Source organism: Enhydra lutris, unplaced genomic scaffold (genome assembly GCF_002288905.1).
Source record: "Enhydra lutris kenyoni isolate GAN:26980312 unplaced genomic scaffold, ASM228890v2 scaffoldscaffold34, whole genome shotgun sequence".
Taxonomy (NCBI): domain Eukaryota; kingdom Metazoa; phylum Chordata; class Mammalia; order Carnivora; family Mustelidae; genus Enhydra; species Enhydra lutris.
Window position 1 is genome coordinate 985,071 of NW_019154118.1, and position 18,230 is coordinate 1,003,300.

At 38.7% G+C, this 18,230-nt stretch overlaps 1 protein-coding gene across 1 annotated transcript in view; it reads right to left on the reverse strand.

The window, feature by feature from the left end:
• LOC111153848 (galactosidase beta 1 like 3) overlaps positions 1–18,230 on the reverse strand; it is a 41,822-nt gene that overhangs the window by 17,334 nt on the left and 6,258 nt on the right. The window contains exons 4-9 of the mRNA XM_022513115.1: positions 17,188–17,256; positions 16,570–16,665; positions 15,287–15,395; positions 11,860–11,952; positions 10,329–10,410; positions 9,295–9,359 (exon numbers count right to left, since the gene is read on the reverse strand). Of these exons, the coding sequence (XP_022368823.1) occupies positions 9,295–9,359; positions 10,329–10,410; positions 11,860–11,952; positions 15,287–15,395; positions 16,570–16,665; positions 17,188–17,256 (514 nt within the window). The remainder of the gene's footprint in view (positions 1–9,294; positions 9,360–10,328; positions 10,411–11,859; positions 11,953–15,286; positions 15,396–16,569; positions 16,666–17,187; positions 17,257–18,230) is intronic.

The following is an 18,230-nucleotide window of genomic DNA, read 5'->3' on the forward strand; positions in this document are numbered from 1 at the left end:
TGGGTCTTTTTTAAATCATTTATTGTGTTGATCATTTGAGGAGTATTTTCAATTTAGAGATACATATCCTTCAGTTAAAGGAAGTTTTCTTACATTAGTTACTTATAATTTCCTTTTCTCTGTGTTCTTTGTCCTCTTTTGATAACTACTATTAGTAAGGTGTTGGGCCTTCTAAATTGATCTTATAAGACATTTATGTTCTCTCATATTTTATATCCTACTGACTTGTACTATTTCTAGGAAATTTCCTCAACTTTACCTCCAACTCATATTTAACTTTTAATATTAGATTTTAATGTCAAAGATTCCTTTTGGTCCTCTGGTCCTTTTCCTTATTATCTTATTCTTCTCTCACACATAAATAATCTTGTTCATATCTTTATGCATATTAATAAGCATTTTTGATGTTATATTCTATTTCCTGAATTAAGTGTATACTCCCTGGCTTCCATTTTCTTCTTTTTTGGTAGTTATTATTTTTCACTGGAAACTTTTATTAAATAAATACCATTTGCATTAAAGAGGGGAAACTGATTTCTGGTATTAAAAAGTTACTGTGCTATTGGTGCACTCGGCATAATCCTCGTGGAAATCCTCAAAATCATAATGAAAAATGAGAAATAGAAACACAAACAACATCTTCTATGAATCCAATGGACATCTGAAACTTCAAAACATAAATTAAAAAAAAAAAAAAAAAGACTGCCAAAGCCCTGAAGTTCTATCAGGTGTTGAACAAATGTAGAAAGAAAGTGCATTTTGTTGAAGATTTTAGTACCAGCACAGAGTACCAGCACAAATTTCTTCCAAGTAGAAAGCATACCCTATAGTATATTGACAATTTCGTATTTGTAATTACAGAATGGGGTTCACAAGCTGGTAAAAGGAGTACATTTTGCATAATACAATGTATCAGAAGCTTTAAAGAAAATAATTATTGCAGAATCGGGGATAAATTCTGACATCAAGAAAACAAAACATGGGGGAGGATAATAAAAATGTAATTTTACAATGTGTTTGAACTAAGTTGTTACCAACTTAAAATAGACTGATATAAATTTAAGCTGTTTCATGCAAGCCTCATGGTAATCAAAAAGCAAAATGTATGGTAGATATATGAATATATGAAGGATAAAGAGAAGGGAATCTGAGCATACCTTTAGAGAAAATCATCAACTCACAAAAGAAGGGAGCAAGAAAAGAAGAAACAAATGAATTATAAAACAGCCATCAAACAATGAACAAAATGGCAATAAGTACATTAACTATCAATAGTTACTTTAAAAGTAAATGGAGTAGCACCTGGGTGGCTTGGTTGGTTAAGCATCTGCCTTCAGCTCAGGCCATGATCCCAGGGTCCTGGGACCAAGTCCTGTGTTGGGCTCTCTGCTCATCAGGGAGTCTGCTTCTCCCTCTCCTTCTGTCCCTCTCCCCTGTTCTTGTTCTCTCTCTCTCTCAAATAAATAAATAAAATCTTTAAAAAAATAAAATAAAATAGGGATGCCTGGGTTGCTCAGTCATTAAGCATCTGCCTTTGGCTCAGGTCATGATCACAGGGTTCTGGAATCAAGTCCTGCATCAGGTTCCTTGTTCAGCAGGGAGCCTGCTTCTCCCTCTGCCTGCTGCTCCCAGTGCTTGTTCTTTCTCTCTCTCTCTCTCTCCCTATCTCTCTCTCTGAAAAATAAATAAATAAAATCTTAAAAAATTAAAAATAAACAAAATAAATAAAAGTAAATGGACTAAATTTTCTAATCAAAAGACATGAATAGTGGAATGGGTAAAAAATAAATAAGACCCATCTATATGTTGCCTACAAAAGACTTACTGAACATTTAAGGACATACATATATTGAAAGCAAGAGATGGAAAAGATATTCCCTATAAATGGAAACCAAAAGAAAACTGGGATAGCTATACTCATATCACACAAAATAAACTTTAAGCCAAACACTGTAATAAGTGATAAAGAAGGTCATTATATAGGGGATCAATATAAAGAGGTCAATCCAATAAGAGGATATAACATTTGTAAATATTTACTTAATAAGGTTAATAAATATAAGATGAGCTTATCAAGCTCTTTTCCAAACATAATAGTATAAAACTAGAAATAAATTACAAGAAGAAAACTGGAAAATTCAAAAGTATATAAAGATTAAACATTCTACTGAACAATCAATGGGTCAAAAAAGAAATCAGGAAATCTTGACAAATGAAAATAGAACTACATATCAAAACTTAAGGGATGAAGAAAAAGCTGTCTAAAAGGTAAATTTGTATGATAAATGCTTACATTAAAAAGCAAGATCTCAAATAAACAACCTAACTTGACACCTCAAGGAACTAAAAAAAGAACAAATGAAGCCCAAAGCTAATAGAAGAAAGGAAATAATAAAGAACACAATAGAAACAAATGAGAGAATAAAAACACAATAGAAAAGACCAATAAGGGGCGCCTGGGTGGCTCAGTGAATTAAGCCTCTGCCTTCAGCTCAGGTCATGACCCCAGGGTCCTGGGATTGAGCCCCACATCGGGCTCTCTGCTCAGCAGGGAGCCTGCTTCCCCCTCTCTCTCTGCCAGCCTCTCTGCCTGCTTGTGATCTCTGTCTGTCAAATAAATAAATAAAATCTTTAAAAAAAAAAAAAAGATCAATAAATCTAAGGGCTGTTTTTTTAAAAAAAGATAAAATAAACAAACTATTGGCTAAACTTACCAAGAAAAAGACAGAGGATTCACATAAATAAAATCAGAAATAAAAGAGGACATGTTATAATTGATATTAATATAAGGAAGGTAAGAGACTGCAAGGAACATGCAATGAATATGCTAAAATATTGGACAACCAAGATGAAATACATAAATTTCTAGAAACATACAACCTACCAAGACTGGATCATGAAACTACAGAGAATCAAAAACATCCTAATAAACAAAGGTCCCAAACCAGATGGATTAACTGGATTAATTTGAATTCTGTCAAACATTTAAAGTAGAACTAATGCCAATCCTTTCCAAACTCTTCCAAAAAATAGAAGAAGGAAGTATTTCTAACCTCATTTTCCAAAGCCAGCATTACCCTGATACCAAAACCAGACCAGCACACTGAAAGAATAGAAAATATCAAGCCAATATACTTGACGAACATATATGCAAAAATCTCCAATAAAATATTAGCAAACTAAGTACAACAATACATTAAAAGAACCATTCACCATGAACAAGTGGGATTTATCTCTGCAATGCAAGAATGGTTTAACATCCACAAATCAAACAATGAAGAACAAAACTGAGAGCCCAGAAATAAACCCACACGTATATGGTCAATTAATTTACAACAAAGAAGCCAAGAATACAAAATGGGGAAAGTTTAGTCTCTTCAATAAATGGTGTTAGGAAAATAGGGACAGCCACATGAAACAATGAAACTGAACTCCTATCTTATACCTTACATAAGGATTAACTCAAAATAAATTAAATACTTGAATGTAAGACCTGAAACCATAGAATCCCTAAAAGAAAACATAGGCAGTAAGCTCCTTGATGTTGGTCTTGGAAATGATTTTTGGATCTGACATCAAAAGCAAAGGCAACAAATGCAAAAATACAATGGAGACTACATCAAACTAAAAAGCTTCTGTTCAGCAAGGGAACCCATCAATAAAATGAAACGGCAACCTACTGAATATGAGAAAATATTTCCAAACCATGTATCTGATAATATCCAAATTATCCAAATATCCAAAATATGTAAAGAACCCATACAACTCAATAGCAAAAAAACAAATAACCTGATTTTAAAATGGGCAGAAGATATGAATAGATATTTACCAAAGAAGAAATATAGATACCCAACAAGTACATGAAAAGATGCTCGACATCACTAATAATTCAGGGAAATGTGAATCAAAAACACAATGATATATCATCTCACACCTGTAACAATGACTTTTGTCAAAAAGATAAGAAATAACAAGTGTTAGTGATGATGTAGAGAAAAAGGAATCCACTGTTGTAAATTGTGTAAATTTGTGTAAAATTCATAAAATTCTGTAAATGTAAATTTGTGGAACCACTATAGAGAACAGTACAAAGTTTCCTCAAAACATTAATAACAGAAATACAATATGATTCAGCAATCCATATCTGTGTATTTATCTGAAAAAGATTAAAGCACTAACTCAGAAAGATTTATACACTCCCATGTTCATTACAGCATTATACAATAGCCAATGTATAAAGACAAACCAAGTGTCCATCGATGGATGAATGGATAAAGAAGATATGAATAGAATAGAAGTTAACCAAAACTGAACTAAAAAATAAAGAGAAAAAGAATAGGAAAAAAAAAACCCAACATCCAAGCAGTGTGAGACAATATCAGATGATCTTATGTACATGTAATCAGGCCTGCAGAAGAAGAGAGAGAGAAGAAAGGAAATATGTGAATAAGTAATGGCTGAAAATGTTCTTTTGTTTTTTTAAGATTTTATTTATTTATTTGACAGAGAGAGATCACAAGTAGGCAGAGAGGCAGGCAGAGAGAGAGAGAGGGAAGCAGGCTCCCTGCTGAACAGAGAGCCTGATTCAGGCTCGATCCCAGGACCCTGAAATCATGACCTGAGCCAAAGGCAGAGGTTTAACCCACTGAGCCACCCAGGTGTCCCAGCTGAGAATTTTCTAAAGTTAATTACAGACACTGAACCACAGATCCAATCTGTGAGAACATCAAGCAGGATAAACTCTAAGAAACAAACCATGCCTAAGTATATTATACTCAAGCTTCTGAAAACCAAAGAGAATGAGAAAATTCTAATGGCAGTCAGAAAAAAAATCACCTACAAAAGCCATAGATAAGAATTACTACAGACTTCTTATCAGAAACCATGAAAGCCAAAACAAGACAAAGCAAAACAAAAATCAACAGAATAGAATGGCACTTTAAAATGAGGATTTAGGAATATATTATTATAAGATATTAATAATACATGTGAAGCAGTTCAGTATTTGAAAGTACTTTCAGATTAATTTAACATGTGTATTTTAAATCCTTGGGCAACAGCTAAAACTTTAAAACCTGAGAAAAGTAATTAGTCCATAGAGGAGACAAAATGTAATCATAAAATTGCTCAATGAACTCAAGAAAAGGGAAAAAAGAAGAAAAAAGAAACATAACAAGTGCTTTTCAAAACAGAAAAAGAATTAGCAAGATGCTAGATTTTAATCCAACTAAATCAATAATCACTTTAGATGTGAATTATCTAACTATATCAGTTAAGAGGCAAAAACTGTCAAATTAAATGTTTTAAAAAGTAATACATGATTATATGTTGTCTACATATATTTCCACTCTACATAAAAATCCACTTTATATACAAATACTTAAAGAAAGGTAAAAAGTAGTGCACCTTGGAGGCTCAGTCAGTTAACAGCTCAGGTCAGGATCCCAGGGTCCTGGGATTAAGCCCCAAATCAGGCTCCCTGCTCAGTGGGAAGCCAGCTTCTCCCTCTTCCTCTGCCCCTTTGGCCCACTTGTGCTCTGTCTCTCAAATAAATAAATAAAATCTTAAAAAAAAAAAAAAGATAAAAAGTAGAAGGATAAAGAAAAATACATCATGCAAACCACTAACCAAAAGAAAGCTGGAATAGCTATATTTATAGTAGACTTCAAAACAAGGAAGATGGTCATTACATGATGAGAAAGGGGTGAATTCTCCAAGAAAATGTAACAATTCTAAATGTATATATAACTAAAAACAGAGCTTCAAAATACACAACACAAAAATGGATAGATCTGGGGCACCTGGGTGGCTCAGTGGGTTAGGCCGCTGCCTTCAGCTCGGGTCGTGGTCTCGGGGTCCTGGGATCGAGTCCCGCATCGGGCTCTCTGCTCGGCGGGGAGCCTGCTTCCCTCCCTCTCTCTGCCTGCCTCTCTGTCTACTTGTGATCTCTCTCTGTCAAATAAATAACTAAAATCTTTAAAAAAAAAATGGATAGATCTGAAAGGACAAATGAATAAATCCACAGTTATATTTAAAGATATCAAAACTCTTCTCTTAATAATTGATAGGTAAGTAAATAGAAAATCAGTAAGAATAGAGATTACCTAAACAGTACCATCAATCAACCTAAGCTAATGGAAATATGTAAACAAATGCAAAATACACATCTTCTCAAGTGTACATGGAACATTTACTAAACTGACGATATTATGAGTCATAAAACAAACCTTAACAAATGTAAAACAGAAATCATACAAAGTATATTCTTGGATTTTAACAGTATTAAACTAGAAATCAACAACAGAATAATACCTGGAAAATCTCCAAGGATTCAAAAATTAAGCAACATACTACTGATACATAGAATAAAGATGAAGTCTCAAGGGAAATTTTAAAATGTTTTGAACATTTTTTGAAATATTTTTGAAAATGAAAATACAGCATATCAAACAGTTCATTTGGGGAAATTTATAGTCATAAATGCTCATATTAGAAAAGAAAAAATTCTCAAGTAAGGAATCTCAGCTTCCACCAAACAAACGAACAAACAAACAAAAAAACAATCTAGAAAAAGTAGGTCTGATTCAGTCCAAAGGAAGCAAAATAGAAAAATGTTAAAGAGCAGAGAAGAAATCGCTGAAATAGAAAACAGGAAGAAAATAAAGCAAATAAATAAATAAGGCCAAAAGCTAGTTCTCTGAAAAGATCAATAAAACTGATAAACTTTTAGTCACAATGGCTGAGATAAAAAGAGAGGAGACAGGGCGCCTGGGTGGCTCAGTGGGTTGAGGTCATGGCTCAGGTCATGATCTCGGGGTCCTGGGATCAAGCCCCGCATCAGGCTCTCTGCTCAGCAGGGAGCCTGCTTCCCTCTCTCTCTCTCTCTGCCTGCCTCTCTACCTACTTGTGATCTCTCTCTGTCAAATAAATAAAATCTTTAAAAAGAAAAAATAAAAGGAAAGGAGACACAAACATACCAACATCAGGAATGAAAGAAGAGCCACCACCACTGACAACTAAGATTAGAAGGATATCAACAGAATATTACAGACAACTCTGTGCCCATGAAGTCATAAACTTAGATGAAACAGAATAGAATAAATCCTTAAAAAACACAAATTACCAAAAGTTGCTCAAGAAGAAATAATCTAAATTATGCTACATCTATTAGAGAAATTAAATTTCTAGTTAAAAGACTTTTTAAAAAGAAAACTTCAGGTCCAGATGGTTTCACTGGTGAATTTTACCAAACATTAAGTAAGAAACGCTATGGATTCTATACAACCTCTTCCAGAAAATAGAAAAGGAGGGAATATTTCCAAACTCACATTATGAGGCCAGCATTGCCCTGATTCTAAAATAAAGACATCACAAGGAAAGAAAACCAAAGACCAATACCCCTCATGAAGGTGGAAGCCAAACTTCTCAGTAAGACATGAACAAATTGAATCCATTGGAATATAATACATCACAACAGAAGAGGATTAGTCCCAGGAATCCAAGACTGGATCAATTTTCAAGACCCATGTTTAACCATATTAGTGTATGAAAGAAGAAGGACATATGAGGAAAACTGCATGACCTGTGGCTTTGTTTATGATCTTAAACATAGGATACAAGAACGTGATCCTCTTGGCCATCAAAAGGAATGAAGTACTGATTTATGCTATAGTACAGAGGAACTTCAAAAACATCAAGCTGCATGAAAGAAACCAGATACAAAAGACTAGATCATGTATGATTCCATTTATATAAAATGTCCAGAAAAAACAAATTTATAGAGATGGAAAGCAGACAAGTGTTTGCCTTAGGCTGGAGATGGGAGCAGGGGATTTAGCACAAATGAATGTGGGGAAACTCTTTAGATTGTGGTAGTGGTTGTAAAACTCTACATCTTGGATTGTATACTTAAAATAGATAGATATAATAGTGTATAAATTATATTTCAACAAAGTTGCTTTTAAAAAAAGTGACAATCAGAGAAAGACAATTATCATATGGTTTCACTCAAATGTGGAATGTAAGAAACAGTGCAGAGGATCATGAGGGAAGGGAGGGAAAACTGAATGGGAAGAAATCAGAGAGGGAGACAAACCATGAGAGACTCTGGACTCGAGAAAACAAACTTCCTCAGGTTGCGGAAGGTCATGTGGGTGGGGGAATGGGGTAAACAGGAGATGGGCATTAAAGAGGGCACATGATGAGCACTGTGTGTTACATGCAACTAATGAATCACTGAACACTACATCAAAAACTAATGATGTACTATATGTTGGCCAACTGAATTTAAATAAAATAGTAATGATAATAATAATTTAAAAATTTTTAAATAGTGACAAAAGAAAAAGAACAAACAACAACAAAAAAGAGACTTATTACAGCCATTAAAAACTAGATAGCCATGGATCCAGCCCTGGCAGAGTCCCTTCCATTTATTAGGTCAGATGTGTAGAAATCAGTGAGAAGAGGAAATAAGATTAATTCTTCCTTAATTAAAACTTGTGTAGAAGGGTGTAAGGCACTTGAGGAAGCACCTTGGGATGTTCTGGCCAAGTGAGCAGTTCGCCCCATACTTTGCAGTACTGAAGAAGGCCTTCCTGCCTAAGGGAGAAGTACAGTGCGGGCTGAGCCTTGCAGACCCTGGCACCAGCTTTGGATATTAACCTGGGCACAAAGGAGACCCAGGAAAGTGTGTTAAGCAGAGGAAACCATAATCAGTTTGGTCTTTAAGAGCTCGATCCAGCTGTTCTGTGAAGAAAGGATATAATCCCCAAAGGCATGGTCTATGATTTTTCCATCTTTGAAACTATTACAAGGGACAACCCACTGAGAGGAAATAGGAGCTACTCAATCCATGGCTGTTAGTGAATTCATGTACATCAGTTATTCACTCCCATAATTTGCAGTCTGGCTAAAATAGGCTAACTCCAACAAAGCTAGGTATGAGTCCTCTCTCAGCAATGTATACAGCCCATTTCTGAACTCTGTCCTTGCAGGGGAAAAAGAACATCATCTCCCTTTGATTTACCCCACATAATTCCCTCACCTTCCCTCTAGTCATCTCCATGAGTTGCTTCACTAACAATGGTGATAGAAGCAGGACTTGCTCTTCATTCCCCATGACAAAAGGCATGAATTCCCCAAATTGCTTTGGAACCCAGCTGAGGCCCTGGGGGTTGCAGGGAAGCAGGGGTTTCCTTTCCAGGCCTGTTCTTATTGAACACCAGCTGCACAGGCTAAGGAGGTTTGGGCAGGCAAAGGAGGAAAGACTCTTCATCTCTAAGACATCCTTACCTGCAGGTGGGAAAGCTGCTCAAAAGCACTCTTCTCAAATTTGTTCATGTTGATGGTGGCCAGAACTATAAAAAGAAGAGACAGGTGCTGCGTGAGGTACTGTGCCAGTGCCAGCAGGGGATGGTTGCAGGCCCACACCCTGCACACAGAAGGAAGATGTGCTAAGGAGGAAGGATAATGGGACTCTACTCATAGTCCACTTTGCAAAGCACAAAGTGCTACCATCTATGTCCTCACATCACTGGACATTTGTAAGGACAATGCAAGATAAGAAGGGCAGTTAAAATTAATCACATTTTGTGTAGAGAAGTAGAATAGGCCAAGATCATACAACTTGATTAGACCTAGGAACAGAATACAAGTTCCTGATCCAAGTTCAGCATACTTCTCACCGTACCATAATAACGAGGGGGAAGAACCACCAAAAAGAAAGGGAAAACAGCAATATATGGAAGTAACAGGTCTGAAATAAGGACTACCTAACAGATATGCCCCTGGATTCAAATGACTGCTGATAATACCTTGGTCATTTCCCTCACTATTGTTACCTTATGATTCTGATCTGAACTGTTCTGTTACCTCACTCTCTAGGATGAACTCCACTCAGAGTCCACAGTGACCTCCAGCTGTAAGATCCCAGGACTAGAACTTGGCCTATGCCAGCTTCCTGACACATGTGTTATCTTCTGATTCTCCATGTAGCTCTCCATTGGAAGAGTTTTCTCTTAGAAGACCTGGATTCTAAGCCATGCCCAGCACCAATCCAGATTCTTGGCCCATGGAAAGATTACGAAAAGGGTACTGAGGCCATAAGATCTTGATAACAGCTCTGTTTAAAGACAACATGAATGAGGGAAAGAGATGGGGTTTTTGTGAGCTCTTCACTTGGACCTTGAGTCCTCTTTGGTATCAAGTTTCTGGAGTTCTCTTCAATGTACATGGGAAAAAGAGAAATCCAAGATATACCTGGTTCAAGATTCAAGCTGGCTGGTTAAGAGCCTCAGTTCTTCCTTAAAATAAGTCTAAATTTGTACCTCCTTTTATGCGGCCTTTTAGCAGATTTTCTGCATCATCCGAGGTCATGAGCAGTTCTACAATCCCTCTTTTCAGCAGGGCCTGTGGAGAAAACTGGACAAAATGAACCTACTTCCCTTACTCCCATAAGAAGAAAGAAACATAAGGAAATTAGGGGAAAAATATAGCTTGGGCTCACTTGGGCAATGTGTGAGCTAGAGAGAAAGGTTTGAATTTTGAGTCTAACCATCTGCAATTCAGTAAATTATGGGAACCTTGGTCTCTGTCCCAGCCTATGTTGTTCCCTAGGATGACCACAAAGGTAGCTGAGTTACGGGCTCTGCCAGCCACGGACACAGCCTCAAGAGAACAAACACAAGGTTGATGTTTATGAGGAAGCACTTGAGGGAGGCTCTAAATTCAAGAGAAAGAGAGAAATGAAGCACTTTGTGCTTGAAGGGAAGAGGCCAAGGCTGTGGGGACCACAGATAAACTTTATAAAACTTGAATCCTAACTGGATACTCAAAGGAAGCAAGGAAGTCTGTCATGGCTTCAGGGAATGGGGGGAATCTAATTTGCAAATTGTATTTACTAAGGGCTGAGGAGCAGACAGATGGCCAGAGGGCAGGAAGACCCTATCTGTGCGTCTTACATGTTCACTGAGCCATGTCTAGGCCTGGCAAGGTAGTCAAGTAGTAAATATGGAAATCAAGAAAACACAATGCTAACAGAATGAGATTGATTTGATGGGGGTCTAACATGATGCCCCTGAGAAAAGTTAGAGGGGGGAATCCCTCATAGATCTTGTCCAGCCCTAGAGGCCACAGCTGTATGGCAGGAGCCAGGATGTCCAGGGAGCCCAGCCCTGCCCTCCTTCCCCTTCTGTCACCTACTCGCTCTTCCTTGCCCAGCTGGCAGCTCCTCCCCACTCTTCCCCACTGCTTTCCAGGTCACCCCACCCAAGGGTCTCTGTGTGGACACAACTAACATGCAACCCCACATTCTGCTCAGCAACCTGAGGAGGAGGTCCAGGTTACACTCGAAACTCATCAGCTTCTTCACTGTGGGAAATCAGGGACAGGAAGGGGTCTGACCCATCAGAAAGGCAACCAGGCAAGACTCCAGTCATTTCCTGGCCTGAGACATTCCCCTCCATGGAGGAACAAAGACGACAGAAGAAAGAATGTTAACACTACAGGTCAGAAAGCTGCAGGATGAGAGCCATCGTCATTAAATACATGAAGCATTATTTGCTATGGATGTAAATTTACCAGTCCCCAGATTTAAGGAGAATTATGGGTCACAGGGATAGCAACAGAAAGGAATAATCTTTCCACATCATGTTTTATCTCCTAAAAAAGTTATTTGAGTACATCCTGACAACATTGCCGACTCACGGAAACTCTGAACTTGATTTCACATATTCTCATCATCCATAGCGCCTAACACAGGGCCACCCATGCAGCAGGGCCTCAAAAATGCATGCCTATAAAGGTGACAGAGTGAGGAAGGAAGGATGCAAATATGAGAACAAACCAAGTGTCTCTTACCTTTCGAACATAAAGCATGTAATCTTTATCCTTGGCAAATGAACCATATTCATTCTCCACCTGCACTGCAATGATGGGGCCTCCCTTATGGTACTGAGAGACAAGGAGATCAAGGGGGAATGTGAAGTGACTGGCGGAAAAAGCCTGCAGTCTCCTGCTAAGATCACACACCTCGTGGGTGAGCTTTGATCCAAGTAGTTACCTCGTGTTCCTTTGGTGCTCCCTCTCCACCCCCAGGTCCTGGAGTCAGTCACCTCCAGGCACTTCAGCTATGCACACTCTTCCCTAGTCTTTGGAGATAAGCAACTCCCACAGTTTTCCCTCTATTTCTCATACTAATTATCTGCTTAAATATGAATCTCAAACCTACAAACTCCTCTGCTTGCATGCCCACCCTATTCACTTTCCCCAACAAATGAAAGAAGGAACACCCTTCATCCCCCTGCCTTAGGATAATGCCACCACTTGTGTGTGGAGTCCCCCTGCCTCCTACTGCCTGCTCTCTGCCCTGTTCCCGCTACCTTCAACCTTCAACCTTTCCTTCCAAACCAACTGACCTCCAGTATCATGGAAACTTATTTGGAACCCTCATAGCAGAGAGGGAGAGCTCATGCATCCCAGGACTGTTTCTCCACCCACACTTCTCTTGCTCTTTTTTTTTTTTTTTAATATATTTGACAGAGATCACAAGTAGGCAGAGAGGTGGGCAGAGAGAGTCTTGCTCTCTCCTTCTTAAGAGCCCTGTGTCTTCAAAGAGTTACCGGTTGTCTACACTCACTTTTCTCTGCATTCATGCTTTGTTCTGTTTGGTTTGGTTTGGTTGCTTTGCTTTCTCACTTTGACTCCACCCCTCAAACCACCATGGTAATTCTTCCCATGCTATTGTGTCCCCTGTCATCAACAGTAACCTAGCTGCAATTATACTGAAATTGTAAGTTTTTAATGTTTAACTTAATCTTTCAACATCCTTCCACACTCAACTGCAGAAAGAAGACTCTCCATACTGAAGGCAGGGTGAGCTCTTGACAGCCTGACCACTTCATCCCCCACCCTTCATCCCCCCTATTGCCTATAGGGTAACCGCCAATTGCAGAGTGAGGTATTCCCTTTTGGACAATGGGACAGGAGAGAATGAGTGCGTGTGGTGGGATTTCCTCTACAGCCTCACCGTTTCCCTCTTTCCTACCTCACTTTTTATGCCCCACACCAGCTGAACTTCTTCCAGGTCTTCAAACTCCTCATTCCATTCCTTGCTCTCTGATCTTTACCCATGCTGGAGACTCCTGACCATTGCTAATGCCTGCCCATGCCTCAGGTCACTGTTTAAGTTACTTTTTCTGGAAAGTCATACCCTGAACCTCCCTTTCTCCCCTGTTTCTACCCTAGGAGGGGTGCCCTGCACTTCTCCTACTGCAGCAATTTCTCCTCATGTTGGAAGTGACCATTTGTCTCCATGGGGCAGGAACCATGTCTGTCCTTCTCATCACTAGAAGCTTAGCTCCTACACAGCACCTGGCACATAGCAGCTGCTTATAATTCCTTGCTGAGTGAACATAAGTATTCCACACTGATGAATTAAGAAAAATTGTTTGTATTATTGAACCATATCGTCTCCCCAACCTGAAGGGTGAGATTCCTAAAAACTGCATCATAAATTCACAGTTGACCTTATAAAACAGTGTTAGAAGAATACAAGTCCCGAGTGAAATAGGAAAGATACTCTAAAAATTATTTAAATATAATACTTAAAACAATGAAGACAACCAGATAGAAAACCTTAAGATACTAACAATTTAATAATAATAAATCCTATAAATTTCATTTGCACTTGAAATTTCTTGCTTCTTAAAAATTTCCTAGGATCTCCTACCTCATGATTCCAGTGGGGAATTTGTAAATTCGCTTTGCTTGCTGCATCTGTACTGATGGTATGTGGCATTTGTACGTATGCCTGAACTTCCAGGCAAACATTCAAAATCTTCCTAGTTTTAAGGATTAGAGATTTTTGCCCCTGCATCTTATACTACCTATATGGCAGAAATGCAGCCAGAAAACATAGGGTTTTCAGCCCTTCTAATGAAAGATGTACCTCAACTCCACCTAAGAGACCCAGAGTTTAATCCTAATGATGATGTCGTCTTCCCCACAGCATTGCTCATCTCTCCTAAAGCTGTATGGCAGAGACATTATTCCTAATCTGTCTTTCCCTTTATTTTCATTCCTAATCTGCAGTTGCTTTTCTTTAAAATTATTCTAAGAGTAATTCATAATTCACAATTGAGAATTATTTACAAAGAGTTAGATCTGCATCATATTTCCCCCCCACCAAAAAAGAGTCTAAGATAATAAGCTATTGGTCTACTACCTAATAACTGGTTTTTATCCTTGCTCAAGTTTTATCAAGATATATGCTCTCAAAACAAGATTTATTTTTATTTAAATAACAACCATGTGTCTCCTCTTGTTTGGAAGAAAGTTGTACTTTAAAAATCAAACATAATGACCGAATAATTGTTGCCTTGTAGACTGCAGGATATAATTTTTTTTTTTTAATCCCAGACTGGTCTGCATGCTGTGGTTACCTTGCATAGATCTGGAGACTCCATGAAGAAAGGAAAATGCATGGTGTCTGTGCTCTGTGCATTTATGAAATGAAAACAAACTGAAATGTAAGCAAGAGTAAAATACTCACACAGGTACAAAAGGACATATGAACCAAGTTATGCATTACAGCATAAACTTGAAAAATCAAATTTCCATGATGAGGTACTAGTTAAATAAATTATGATATATTCAAATTGTGGGGTACTATGCAGATATTAAAAAGAAAGGGTTTCAAAAACATATTTTTAATGAAAAAAAGTCCAGTGGGAATTGTGTATTTTTTTATGCAAAGGTATGCATAAATGCACATATATAAGTATAACTGTATGTATAAATAATTTGCTTCTATATGTGTATGAAATCTCTGGAAAGACACACAAAAATTTGGCAAAATTGATTATCTTCTGAAAAGACAATTGAATGGCTTTGGCTCAAGGTAAGAGGGAAGAATTATTTCACCAAAAACTCTTTTATACTCTTGAGTTTTATCACCAAGGGCCTGTATTAAGTATTTAAAACAACAAAGATAATTTAAGAGTAAAAATAAGCAGTATGAAGATCAGTGAGCTTAACAAATATCAATTACATTCAGAACAATGACAACCACAAATGAACACCCTTTGTCAGTCCCTTGTATGATGTGTGTCTTTCTAGAAACCTTGGGGTAAAGGGTGTACTTAAAACGAGGGTCTAGAATTGAAAATTGCAAGAATGCCGGCTTCAGTTCTCATAGAGACTGGGCATGGTCTATTCTGTGAACATGCCAGAAAAACAATTTTCCTAAAGCAAAGATAGGAAAGAAGGAACAGGAAATTTGCTTTACCTGGAGAGGAACAACTCTGGAAATCAGGTGGTCAAAATACTTATCAACTGCTCCAACAAAGCCCTTGTAGGTTGTTCTCAATATCATCTTGGGATCTTGCAGCAGCCAGCTGGGGGCAAAAGGAGACAAGCTCAGTGTCTGAGATGGGAAGGTAGAGGTGAGGGTAAGTGGGGTGGGGCTTTGGCAGTTTTATATCCTTTGAGCTCATGTCCATGGTCCTGGAGCACTCAGGGGTCCTGAAGGGATATGTCCATGTCAACTTTTTGCACCATTCTCACAGATTTAGAAGAAAAGATACCAACTCCATCCACATGACACTTTACAAGCTACTATCAAGACTTGTACTCCCACATCTTAACAAGAGGTAGTTTAACCTTTCATTGAATACTCTCCTCTATTCTTCTTCCATTCACTAAAAACATTTTTCTTGAGCACAGTGTATACACCTTAGGCAGAGGGTTGCATTTCCTCTAAGAGCTAAGACATCCAGCACAGAGCAGGAGCACATAAACCAGGAAGCACACCTCCAGATCATCTGTAAAGTACTGGACAGGATTCCAGCTAACTATGAATTACTACTTCTCTGAAGTACCCTCTTCCTTCAAGGTTATGTATTTTCTGTTCCTGAGCTGGGATGGGAGAAGGTGCTCTTCTTGGAGAAAAACAATGCTTTTACCAGACAAAGGGAAGTAAAACCTCACCTGGAGCAGAGCCATGGACTAAACGGCCAATCCTGTCAGCTTGTGACAGAAGAGCATTCTTGAATTCTCACCCTGAACCTTAGTTGTTTGCATTGACGGCAATCATCACAGATGAGAGAGCAGGCAAAGAAAAATGAGAGGGAAGGCAGGGGATCCGAGGGCTCTTAGTACAAAGAATTTGGTCTTCCATTGATAAAATAAGAGAAAAATCAGACATTGTCAGAACTAGCCCATTCTTCACTGTCTAAAGCTTCCCTTCCCATTCTTCCCATCACAGAACAGAGTTGGGCATAGCTCCCTCCAGTGGGGAAAGAAGGCTATGATCATCCTGATGCTTTTCCCTCTGCACACTTAGTCACACACCCAGGGCACCAGTACGAAGTGTCATCTATATAATGGGGATGACAAAGGCACATACACCTCACCATATTACTGCAACCATTGCCTGAGATGATGTATATAAAGCACGTAACAGTGCAAGACACAGAGGATGTACTCATTTGTTATTAGACTGAAGTTTTATGTTTAGTAAAGCCAACAACTTTACTACAACCCCAACTCTGGACTCATATCCCTACTCACCTGGGCAAGCCCCCGAGGTCAATCTCGCTGCAGATATAGGGTCCTGGACGCAGAATCACCCACAATCCGGTCTCCGCAGCCATCATCACAAAGGCCCTAGGAAGGTCAGCGTCAGCAACTCTCAAGACACAGAGAGGAGGGTGGGGACAAGCCCAGCATCCCAAGGTGGTGAAGCTGCCCAGCGCCACCCCCGCACCCTGCAGAGGCCTTGGGAGCTGGGTTCTCATCTGGTCCCAGCCCAGGACCTTCTGCATAGCCCCACTGGGGACGTGAGGACCAAAGGCATTAGACAGGGTATAGGAGAGTCCTAAGAGTGAACCTGACCCCAATGGCATTGCTACCATAGAGGGGCAAACCCTGTCCCAGCCCAGGTGGCTGGACCACACTGCAAAGCAGGGCAGACACTGGGGATTTGGTACCTCTGGGCTGCAGTGAAGAGGTCTGGGTTCAGAGGAAGCAGACCCAGACCCCTTGGAGTAACAGGTTCATGGAGAGCATGTGGGTCCTGAGAACATAGTGCCCAACTAAGATGGCCTCATGGTTCCTCATCAACCACAAGGAGCCATCTCTCTGCCTCCCCACCCCAGGCCAGGCCATAGAAGCAGCAACAGCACTTACTCCAGGTCCAGGTTTCCAGAGAAGTCAAATTTGCCTCTTTCTGGCTCATGGAGGTTCCATGGTACATAGCTGTAATAGGGAAGGGGGAAGTACAATAAACATCTTCTGCTTTCTTTCCTCTAAATTTGTAGGTTATCCCCAAATCCATGCCAACACCTGGGATAGTTCTATTTTGGAATAAATAAGAGTTTCAATGACAATTAAATCTGTATTACATGAACAATGATTATTGTCAATAGTTCCTTTGTTTATTACCCAGCCTTGGTCCAAGCTGCCAATAATCCTATGATTCTACATTCCTTGAATTTATATATAAATTATCCCACTCACCACCCCATTCTATGCAATACCCATTAAACATATAATGAAAAGGATCAAACCCTCAAATGCCCAAGAAATTTTTGCTAAGAATTAATCAAAATAGGAATGGAGGAGGACTTCCTATGAGGATAAAGGAGATGTAGTAAAGAAAATTGCCAGCTTTAGATTTAGCAAGAAGGAAGCTGCCAGGCACCTCCCCCTTAGGGCTGAACCTGTAGGGACAAAAGGATATGTGTAAAATTTTTATTGGGTGCTATTTTTAGTAGGTGACTGTCTTTTTTGTGTGTGTCACCAACAAAGTTCTTGAGCTTTGTGCCTCTAACTTCATGTTTCTCATCAGCTCTATAGTTCTTATTACACAATTTTGTACAGTGTAGACTTTTCAAATCCATATGTTGCATTGTGGTAGAACTGACTAAGATCTTTCCTTGTGAGGAGGAATGAAGAGTTGGTTTGCTAAAGACTTAAATATGCCTGATAAAGTTGATAGCTATGCACTAAGAGAACAAAATGAAAAAAATTTGCTAAATGATGCTTATAAGTGACTTACTTTAAAGGATACTGCTGGAAAAAGTTGAAAACAAAAAGATGGAAAATTATATAGATGAGGCAAAATTATTCTAACAATCTTAAGTAGCAGGCAAACTGAATTTTATGGCAAAAAAAAAAAAATCCCTCACAAATAGATGTTGAAATGCATCAAATTATAAGAAAGGAAATGA